This window comes from Pterocles gutturalis, unplaced genomic scaffold, assembly GCF_000699245.1.
Source record: "Pterocles gutturalis isolate BGI_N339 unplaced genomic scaffold, ASM69924v1 scaffold31510, whole genome shotgun sequence".
NCBI lineage: Eukaryota > Metazoa > Chordata > Aves > Pterocliformes > Pteroclidae > Pterocles > Pterocles gutturalis.
Window position 1 is genome coordinate 12,769 of NW_010146839.1, and position 11,081 is coordinate 23,849.

An 11,081-nucleotide genomic window follows, 5' to 3' on the forward strand; every position below is an offset into this window, starting at 1 on the left:
CCAAAGTCTCCTGATTTGCATGGCAGCCTCCTCATCTCCAGTGACGTGAGCAGTCATCTTGATTTTGATGTTTCTAAAACTACAGCTGACATCAAGCATGAAGTCTCAAAGGACCAGTCCTCACATTCCCGAGAATGTGCTGGTGGTAACGTACAACCTACCAGTTCTTTATTTCCGTTTAATACCTCTGAATATCGTTTTGAGTGCATCTGTGGTGAGCTTGGATTGGCTGACTATAAAGCTCGTGTGCAGTGTCTGAAATGTAACTTATGGCAGCATGCAGAATGTGTAAACTACAAAGAGGAAAACCTGAACATCAAGCCCTTCTACTGTCCCCATTGTCTTGTGGCAATGAAACCAGTTTCCACCGGAGCAACTCTCATAATTTCTCCAAGTTCTATTTGTCATCAGTGGGTAGATGAGATCAACAGGCATGTACGATCATCCTCTCTTCGAGTTCTGGTAAGATTATATAGCTACATATTCTGGAGACTTACTTTGTCAAGGCACAGGGCGTCCTGTCTGACATGTTGTATCTTGTAAAGTTCAGAGGTTTTTGTCCTCTGTGTCAGAACTCTGCATTTCTTGCTATTAGACCTATGCTTTAGCACCACCCGGTGTATTTGTGTCGTAGAAAGACTGTCTGCATGTAGTTCTTCATTTTTTCTTTATTAGTTGGCCACTGGGAGATGATACAGTGGACTAGGTATCTTTATCAAAAGAAAGCAAATTTTCAGCAGCTCCAACAACAGGTGATTTCTGAGAGGGGAGCGCTGTGTTGTGTTTTGTTTTGGTTTTTTTTCCCCAGAAAGATGACCACAAAACTTGGGCCTGACTTCAGGTGTTTTGGCAGTGTCAAATCTGACTGTACATTTGCACCCAAGCAGCTCTTTGACAGTTGCTTCTCATTTCATATGAGATAAAACCAATGTTTCAATAGGTAAAAAGTGTATTTTTGAATTTTGGGTTCTCAGGCTTTACAAAAGAAGCCTTGGGCCTTGGTGTTTACTGAGAATAACACCATTACGACTTGGGCATTGTCTCTGTAACATCTGCCAGAATTATTAGGATGTTGCTCATCTGGAGACTTGTATTGTCCTTTTACTTGATTTGTAATAGTTAATTGTTAAACCTAATTATACATATAGTAACTATGGCTGTAAAGGATTTTTTTAATACAATTATCACAGTATTCAAGGGTAGGCATTGTCTTTTATTAATGATGCAGTCAAGTTTTGCCCATCAGGTTTCTAGTGGGGAAGAACCTTTGTAATGATCAAGTGCTTTGAGAACCCTTGTATTTGGAATGCAGTAACAGTAGTAGTAGTGTGAGATATCTGATACCTTCAGCTATCCTGCAGAGATGCCCAGTGTATAAATGAATTGCAGGCCTCCAGTAAGCCATTTGTGTGAACAGTCTCATTAGCTTTAGTGCAGAAGCTAGCAAATGTGTAAAACTTGCACAGCTGTTGTAGGACCCAGTCCAAGTTTTATACTGATTTTGGGGAAACCTGTCAGAAATAGATTTACATGGTAGCAGTAAAATAGCTTAAATACTTATTGTTAGTACTTTAAGCTGTGTGACACTTTCCATTCTAAGACTGTTTTCATTTTCTTTTAACTGCCAAAGTTAAAAGACTTCCTTTCAGTGTTGCTTCAAAATGAAAATTTGTTGTTTTTTTTTTTTTCTTGTAAAGTTAAAATGAAAATAGTCCAAGTGCTTTAAAGAACCGGTTTTCCATGTTAACAGGTTTTGCACTGCATGTGAAGGGTGTTCTTTGTTCTTCCAACTGCTTACAACCCATGGGAAATTCTAATGGGTTTATGTAATAGAACAAGAAATTAAAATTTATCGGTAGGTCTTGCTTTGTGGCAGGTTGTCTTTTCCTGCTTCTTTGAAAACAACAAAAACTTGGCCAAGTTATAAACCTCCGTAAAATCTGTTCATAAATATTTGGAAGAGATCATTAGACTTCAGCAGATAGTTGTTTTTTTTTCTTAACAGTTGCTTCAGTGAGCATGCTTGTTTTGTTGTTGCTGTTCCCCTCCTCCCCCCCTTCTTCCTCTTTAGTTTAGGTGCATTGACCTAGTTGCACATGCTCTGTTGTCACACTCAGGCTGAACAGAAATTTTATGCAAGTATTTCCTTCAGTTAACAGAAACACCATTGCCATACGCACAAATGCAGAGGAAGATTATTACTGAAGGAAAAGTACAGTAACAGTGAAATTAACAGTGAAACTGTGTGCTGCTCATCTAGGTGTAAAGAGGGGTGGAAAATCAGCTAAGGTTTTATAAAGTCAGCTGAATTTTCATAATTTTAACTATTAGTTGCATGAATTAAGAGAACATTGAAGTTTGTGACACTATGAGGGACTGGAAAGACAGTCTGATTTTCTTGAATGGTAAAAATGTTTGTAGGTAGTTACAGATGAGAATGGACCATCTTGGTTAGTGGTTATATAATAAATCATGAACTTGCAGAATGAGAGAGGAATAGAAAGATGCTAGCTATTTGAAGATGAGACTAGAATATAGATTATTTCTAAAAAAAGATAAGGATATTCCTGAATCTGTCAGAAGAAAGCCTTGTCTATTTTATTATGGTGATTAATATTAATAGATAAATGGCAAGAAGTAGCTGATAATAAAATTGTTAAAGTAAGCAATGGATGCCTCTAATTTTGAAGTAGGTTCCTGAGGTAAATTGGGAGCAAGAGAACATGTTTGTATGAGAAGGAAAAAAGGTAATTGATATATAGCTCTGGTAATAATTACTCTTAGTAACCAAAAATCCTGGAGATAAGAAAACACTCCTATTTTAAAAATATTTTTTGATTTTGTTCTATACCACACGTTATTTGAAATTTTAACATGTTTTGTTCTTTTAAGTATATTGGGACTCATAGTACGTACTGTATTTTCTTTAGATACAGAATATTACTGTGGGGAAGCATAGCACAATGTTTGGTTTAGCTTCATTTTTTAATTTAAACTGCTTTATGTTTCCAAAAGGATTATGCTTTTAATGACAAGAGAGTTAAGAAGAATACTTCTGATATTCGAACAAATATCAATATAAAAGTTTTATAATAATATTCTGTTGGTGTACAGGGATTGTTTCTTATTAGGGATTCTTTCTATTTCATGAATCCTTGTAGGAACGCTTTTTGTAGGTAAAACATTACCCAGAGTACAATTTCTGTTCTTTAAATATTTCACTGCGTACTTCTGTCTTTGCCTCGTCATCCATGAAATTCTCGGGTGGTGAGGAGAAAGGTAATAGATCTATGGTAAAGGAGAAGAGAGGACAGGACGTGTAACACAGACTTACAGAATGTTGCTCTGTTCAACATTACAGAATACTTAATCTTGCATGCAACTCTCCTAACAAGCAACTGTTGTAGCAAATGAAGTCTTCTTTTCTTCAAATGAGAAAAAAATAACGTCTTGTAAAGAGATAAATGCTTACACATATATTGCATCAGCATCTGTATTGCATTTATTATCTCTGTTGTGTGTATGGGTTTCTCACCGTGCTGCTGTATGAATAAAGTTTTAATGAATGATTTCATATTATATGAGGAACACTTCTAAAAGTGTGCATGTATTAAGCTGTACTGGTATTTTGTGCATTTTTGTTCAAGTGTCTCTTACCTTCACTCTTTGCTGCTGTGCTGTTGAATCCATGTAGGTGTATCAAGGTGTGAAGAAGCATGGCTTTTTGCAGCCACACATGTTGGCAGAGCAGGACGTGGTTATCACCACATATGATGTCCTCCGCTCTGAACTGAACTATGTAGATATACCCCACAGTAACAGCGAAGATGGGCGCCGTTTCAGGAACCAGAAGCGGTACATGGCCATCCCAAGCCCCTTAGTAGCAGTGGAGTGGTGGAGGATCTGCCTTGATGAAGCACAAATGGTTGAATGCACAACTGCAAAGGTATGACGTTCCCAGTCATGCATTTATTTAACTTGAAAAGGTTTTGACAAGCTTATTGTAAGTAATACAATAGACTTCCCTCTCACCCTCTTAATGTTCGGTGTGCTCAGGTAATTTGTCCTTGTAGCTTGTTCTTTAGAAGTGAATTTTCTGTTGGAGGTATTTCCTATTAAATGATTCTCTTGTTGGAATTTTGGCAGACTGTAAACCATATTCAGCTCAAAAAATATTTAACATAATCTATACTGACAGTTTAAAGAGCTAGGTCATCATGTTGTGTATGGTGTTCGACAGTTTCAAACAGGGCGCTGGCCTGTTTAGTGACATAGTTCAGAGGCATAGGTATGTCCTTTGGGTCTAGAAGCTAAAATAGTCAGGAGTGTGTCTGCAGACTCTAGGGCTGCAGTCTGTAGAGGGAGATTATTTTAATTAGTCTTCATCCAATCTTTTTGCCCAAGACAGGAAGGCAAAAATGCTACTTACATAACAGCTTGTAGGCTTAATTTTTTATTAAAAAACAGTAGAGTTTCTTTTGCTAAGTATGTGCCTTTTGTGAACCCTTAATTGCACTTGATTACTTGAGAGTGGATATGCTTTTATCCGCTTTCAATTACCTTCAAAAAAGCTCAATAACTTTATACACATTTTTATAATATATTGTACCAATGTTACTTATAGGTCTGCTAATCTTAAATACTGAAAAGATGTTCAGACTTCTTAAAAATAAGGTCCATGCATTTTGAGACTGTTCCATGCTATCTTTGTTTTTCCTTTCCTACCATTGGTTCTATCTTCTTTTGCTAGGCTGCTGAAATGGCACTCCGTTTAAGTGGAATCAATCGCTGGTGTGTCAGTGGCACTCCTGTGCAGCGAGAATTAGAAGGTGAGATTTTATGTAGCAGTGTCATCTGTGGGTTTCCTTGTGCTCATAGTCTAGGCAGTGAAGCAGTTGACATGTCTGCCAGTTTTGCTCTGAATTCATTAGGTACTCTGACTTGGTAAGCCATAAACTTTAAGCATGTAATAAAGCCATCGATAAATGTATCAATACAAAAATTGCAAATCTGAAATCTTTTTATCTCCCTGAGATAGACAAATACTTGGGGACTAGAGAAGCTATATATCAAACAGTGGACTCAAGTCTGTTCTTCAGTTTTAACTTATGAGAGTGGGTAATTATTAAGCCCTCTCTATTGCAGCTAAAGATAGTCTACTCTGGTTACAGAATCCTTCTAACTGTCAAATACAGCAGGCAAAGCTGTATTTGCTTTCTGCATAGCCCTGTGTGAACTGCTGTAGGCATCAACTGCCATGAATATAAATTCTAAAAATTGTACTAAAGCTTAATGAAACTCTATTAAGTCCTTATGTAAGGACTTAATGAATTGAGATGTGTGGGGTAGGGAGGTGTATGTTAGCAGGTGTCATTTATCTTGTCTTTTATGAGAGGTACTTGGTTTCTGTAGAGAGGCTTCAGAGATAGAGACAGGGAACTGACTAACTTCATCTCCCTGTGTTTTTTGATTGATTTTGGAATATGTGCTACACATCGAGGCAATGAGTGTGAAAGTGGATACATCAGTGTAAGCATTCGTGTGCATTTGCGAACTGTTGTTCAGATACCAAACTATTATAAAAGTCAATATTGTAGGTTAATTCATTATGGAATTGTGGATTAAATTTATGCATACACATACTATTTGTGAGAATACATAGTTAATAAAGCAAACACTATAGAAGTGATGGATTTGACTGTCATGATTAACTTGTTCAAGTCCTTATGTGTGATAGTGTTGATTTAATACATATAGGAAGTGTCATACTGTCCATAATGCATGTTGGCCAGGTGCTCAGGCTATACTAAGGCAGCCCCGGTCACACAGGGGACAAAAACTTCTGACTAATTTGAATTTGTGCTGCCGCTGCTGCTCTAATAAAAGTGGGAAAGGACTTCTGGGTAAACAATTGCTTCCTGCATAAAAATAATTCCCAGGATTTCTCTTCCTCTGCTCTATGATATAGTTGGTTAATGTCTTATGGCTCTCAGCTGAATACCAAAATTACCGTAAAGCTAACAGAATAAAGAATGTAGCCCCAGATCTTTAAGAACTATCTATAAGATACCATCGTATATTTCTATTTCTGTGTTGTCCACATATGTAGCATTTCAACATGGGCTTCTGTATTTTTCCAGTAAGATTTAGATAGAAGCTGAAAGTCAGTGTGTCCTTAAATTTCATCCCCAAATTGATGGGGTTTCTGAATTGGGCAGAATTAGCAAGCTATCTTCCCTGAATTAGTAAGAAAACAAGGAAAGTATGTTTTGTTAATTTCTTCTGCCTTAGTGGAAAAGTGAAAGTCTGGTGAATTGCAGCCCCTTTTAGGATGGTGTGTAACAGACAGTTGGTGCACAGCAGGCTGTGAAGTAATGATACTGAGTAATATTGTTTTAGAAAAACCTGGCAAACTCAGTTAACCATATGCAATCGTGTAATTTCTGCCTCTCACCCCTGCTCCGAATAGTTTTTAATTCATTGCTCTGTTCTCCAAAGCTTTAAATTAGGAAAGCGTCTCACAAATAGTTATATTCCAGCAATCGCTATGAAAATCAACAACTAGCTAAAGGAGAGAACCCCCACCTTCCTCCACCCCATCCTCTGCCTCAAATTAGCTGTTTTGGTGAGGGAATGACTGGAAAACAAGTGGAAAATGTAATGGCCAAAATGTAGTTGCTTTATGCCTGGTAACCTTGCTATGAAAGTTAATTTTTTTGGAAGCTTATTGTGAAATTGAAACACAAACATTGCACTAAAATACTGTGTTTTCTTGGCAGATCTGTATGGATTAGTCCTTTTTCTTGGAATTGATCCTTACTGGGTAAAACATTGGTGGAACCAACTGTTGTATCGACCTTACTGTAGGAAAAATCCCCGACCTCTCTACAGTCTAATTGCCAAGATAATGTGGAGATCAGCAAAGAAGGACGTGATTGACCAAGTAGATAAGAGGGTTTGGGTTTTAAAGTTTCTGAACAACATTATTAATAGCTTTATCTGCAAATTACCTATTTTGTTTTTTTAATTGCAGATTCAAATCCCCCCTCAGACAGAAAACATACACTGGCTTAACTTTTCTCCTGTGGAGAGACATTTCTACCATCGCCAGCATGAGGTCTGTTGCCAGGATGTGTTGGCAAAACTCAGGAAGATTTCGGACTGGACTCTTAAGCTTAGTAGCCTAGATAGAAGGACTGTGGCTTCTATTCTGTGCCCTTTGCTGCGGCTGAGGCAGGCCTGCTGTCATCCACAAGCTGTTCGAGGAGAGTTCTTGCCATTACAGAAAAGGTGAATTTCTGTCACATCCTAAATGTCTTGCTTTATCCAAAGCAAAGCCCTAACTATCCCTAATAGTGCGAGACCTTGTACAGTTCTCAAACAAGCCTAATTTTAAGCTTCTTTAGTTAATTTCGCAACTGTACCACACCAAGGTACTTGACCTCAGAAGCTGAATAGGATGCAATAGGGTATTTAGTGTAATTCTTGTGTTAAAGAACATGGTACTGAGAGACAGTTGTGTGTGCAGTAACATTGTAACCTTAGGATACTGGTGGATACTAGGGTGTTGCAGGTGACAGAATGAGTGTGAAACAAACCAGATTCTTTTTTAAGTTTTGTGAGACCACTACTTTTCTTTTGTCTCTTACAAAGCCTGTGTTTGTAAATGAGAACAGCAAACAAAACGGATAAACAGAATGGGATAATTCTTTAATTTAAAGAGAACGTTGTTACTGTGCGGTTGCAGAATTTGTAAATGTAGACACCAACTTGAAAGCTGTTCATATGCTTTTTTTTTTTTTGCACGCTTTCAAGATCATCTTCCTCACAAGTGCCCTGCAAATACCAGTTTGATCTCAGCCTTTGTTAGACCAAAAACATGTTGCTAGCACTCTTTCGAAATTTACCTGCTACTTTTTCAGTCAGTTAGAGGGTGGCTGTAAAAGAACAGGCCGTTTCCATTCCAGGCTCTCAGAGCACTGTCTATGTTGTTTCTTTTTTAAGCTACAAGTTGGGAAGAACTTACTGCCAGTGTTATTTCTACCTTTTCCTTGTCTTGTTCATCCATTCTGTTCAGTCTCTTTCTATCCTTCTTTGAAGTTTTGTCTCCTACTCCTTCCCCTGTCTCTTACAGGGCACCTAGGGTGCCTAAGCAGCTGTAACTGACTTTGCACCTACTTCAGCAGGGACCAACAGCGGGCACTGTGCTGCAGCGCTTTCTGTCTAACAGTCTGATAGTGTTGAAACAAGAACTCAAACATGGGAGAGATCAGTATTCCTGCCAGCCCATATTTGCATTAAAATGAGCCAGTGGAGTACAAATGAAACATGTAAACTGAGCTGAATACGCTGGGGACAACTTCATACTGTGGTTTTGGTGGAATAGTGGAGTACTGTGTTGATTTTGGTGGAGAGACAGCTGCACAGTAACTGTGATGGAAAAACTAGCAATGAAAATTAAATCTTTCTTAAAATCCTATGTACAAAGAAAAGTCGTCTCCCAGCACTCTTTGTGTATCTTTTTTGTGAACCAAGCTTGACTGCAGCAATGGGTGTTCCCAGAAGAGAGAGAAGACTTGGCTCCTGGCTTTGGTTATATGTAGGATAATAATGAGGAAATTCAGTGCTAGGAACTTTGACTAAGAGAAATTTAGTGAAACAAGAAAGTTGGTGCTCGAGCATATGGATAAGAGAAACTGGCCTGAAACAAGAAAGCTGAGTTTGGAGTGTGTTCTATGCTAGATGACTTTTTTCCCACCTACATAGTGAAGGCAGTAAATGAGAACATCTACTCAGCAAAAAATAAACCCTCACAATGGAGTTTTCAATGCTCCCCTAGTTAAACTGAGTAAAAAAACCTGTCTTTTTATCATAGCCTCAGGCTATGTATCAGATTGCGTACTTTATACGTACAGCCTTTTGCTTTTATATTTTTTTCTTGAAACTGATGATGGTTTGGAAAATGAAAGGTAAGTAGTAATGGTAGAAGTATCAGAGTATGAGCAGCAGGTGTTGTGTGTATTTGCAATACTTCTGCAGTATTCAGCTAATTATAAATAGTGACTATGTTGATTTAAAGCCTGTTCTAGTGTAACACTATTGTGTAAACTCAAGGAACAGTTTCTGCAAATGGAACAGTGTTGAAAGGAGGGTAAAATAAAGGTCTAGCCAAGTATATCCTTCCAGCATACCTTGAGCCTAGACTGCACGGGAGCTACGTTACCTCTTACTCCACAGCATAAACACCAAATAGTAAATGCTTCTCCTGAAGGTGAATGAGGCTGAGGAGCAGAGTTTCAATGAGGCAGGTAGTGTCTGGTCTCACAGCAGTAATTGGTCAGAGAAGCAGTCTCAGGTCAGCTGTTGTAGACTGTTGCAGTTTAGTCTCCTGTCTCTTCGCATTAGTCTTCTTCCTGCCTGGGTTCTTTGTCCCTTGGCCTTACTCCAAGCTATCCTTCATGCTTCTTTCTTCTGTCTCATTTCTGTTCTTGCTTCTCCCTCTTATCTCTCCATTTCCTGTATTTTTGTATTAAGTTAATTCTCTTCTCACTAAATTACTTACATGAATTACAAATATTAGAAAAGGAAGTGTAAAATTATACTTCCTAATCTTCACTATTCTCATTTCACACATTTTCCTCTTTACCTTGGCACCTCATCTGTTTTGCATGTTTAGGTTAGTAGTGGAGGGGAGAAATGTAGTCTGTCATACCTGTTTTGATTTGAACAGCTTCTAGAAAAATAAGGTCTGTTTTTGCTTGCTTCCAGTTCACCACTGTAACAGAAGGAGCAAAATATTTTGCCCCATGAAGGATTATTTTTACCTAGTTCTAATTTTCCTCTTGTTTCTTATTTCTTTCTGTTTTTAGGAGATGTTGACCTCTTGAGGTCCTTGGAGTTAGGGTAAAGCTCTAGCTGGAAGAAAAACTCACAACTAGTTTGTTTAATAAATAAATCTCAAACATTTGTACAGTATGTTGGATGCATCTAACAATCTTTCATGCTGCACAGCATGACAGTTTTACTTCTCTAGTATTGTGGTTTTGTTTCAAATTTGAATCATTTGGTCTCCATTTCAGCACCATGACCATGGAGGAACTGCTAATATCTCTGCAGAAGAAATGCCGAACGGAGTGTGAGGAAGCTCACCGACAGTTGGTGTGTGCTCTTAATGGCTTAGCTGGTATCCATATTATTAAAGGTAAGACTGGATGGCTGTACTGGATTCTTTTTTCCTTTTAGGTAAGCTAATTATGCTTTAGATGACACCATGTAAAAGCTGAATTGAGGGAAAAAGCCATAGTGGAATCCTGGGAAACTGGAGAGGCTTGTAACAGTGCTTGTAACAAAAACCAACAATCATCATAGATGAAGGAGGAACGACTAAGTGTAGTTTGGTGCATCTTTGAGATGTCTCAGAGTATTTCTGTCTTTTTTGTTTTATATTCTTCCTTCATTGTACCATCTAGGTGTACTGGGAGGATAAAATAAGTCATACTTGTATAATTGTATTTAACCTGCTTTTATTTTATCAGTACTGCTATGCTGACTGTGGAATCGGTTGCTGCTGCCTGCTGTACAGCACTGTCAATGTAGATTTTGTCTGATTTGGGAGGAAAAAAAGCTTTGAATGGGAAACAAAAATGACTATATTAACCTTGAATGTCCCACTAAACAAAATGACAATAAATTAAAATAACTTATTAACTTAGTCATTAATGTGAACAAAATGCCTCTTTGTCAAGTAACAAGCCTTCTAAAGTTGACAAGCAGCTTGAATTTTTCCAGCTCATGTTAAAGTCTTCCTTCAAAGAAGAGACCAAGCAAACTACCTGTTCTCTTACTTGCCTTACAGAAAGACTATGTTCAGATTCTCTCGTCTGTAGTTAGTAGGTTTGAAATACTTTGTTGTGATTGCAAGATGGATGTCAAATTTTTCAGATAGAATTAACTGCTTAAAAGGGTTTTTTGTACACATTAAATACTTCTAAAATATACTCATAGCAAAAATTAAGTCTGGCCCTTTTTCAAAAGCAGATTGATGAAAATTGTATCTGGTGAGAAACAAAAGCAGGACTGAG

General features: G+C 37.8%; 1 protein-coding gene across 1 annotated transcript in view; it reads left to right on the plus strand.

Moving 5' to 3' along the window:
• The window catches only part of SHPRH (SNF2 histone linker PHD RING helicase, E3 ubiquitin protein ligase), a gene marked incomplete at its 3' end in the record, with an annotated part of 21,271 nt that extends 11,070 nt beyond the window's left edge, over positions 1 to 10,201 (plus strand). Inside the window, exons 8-13 of the mRNA XM_010085883.1 lie at positions 1 to 462; positions 3,695 to 3,946; positions 4,751 to 4,829; positions 6,780 to 6,943; positions 7,034 to 7,290; positions 10,080 to 10,201. The exon at positions 1 to 462 is cut by the window's left edge and continues 252 nt beyond it. Of these exons, the coding sequence (XP_010084185.1) occupies positions 1 to 462; positions 3,695 to 3,946; positions 4,751 to 4,829; positions 6,780 to 6,943; positions 7,034 to 7,290; positions 10,080 to 10,201 (1,336 nt within the window). The remainder of the gene's footprint in view (positions 463 to 3,694; positions 3,947 to 4,750; positions 4,830 to 6,779; positions 6,944 to 7,033; positions 7,291 to 10,079) is intronic.
• Positions 10,202 to 11,081: the final 880 nt, after the last annotated feature.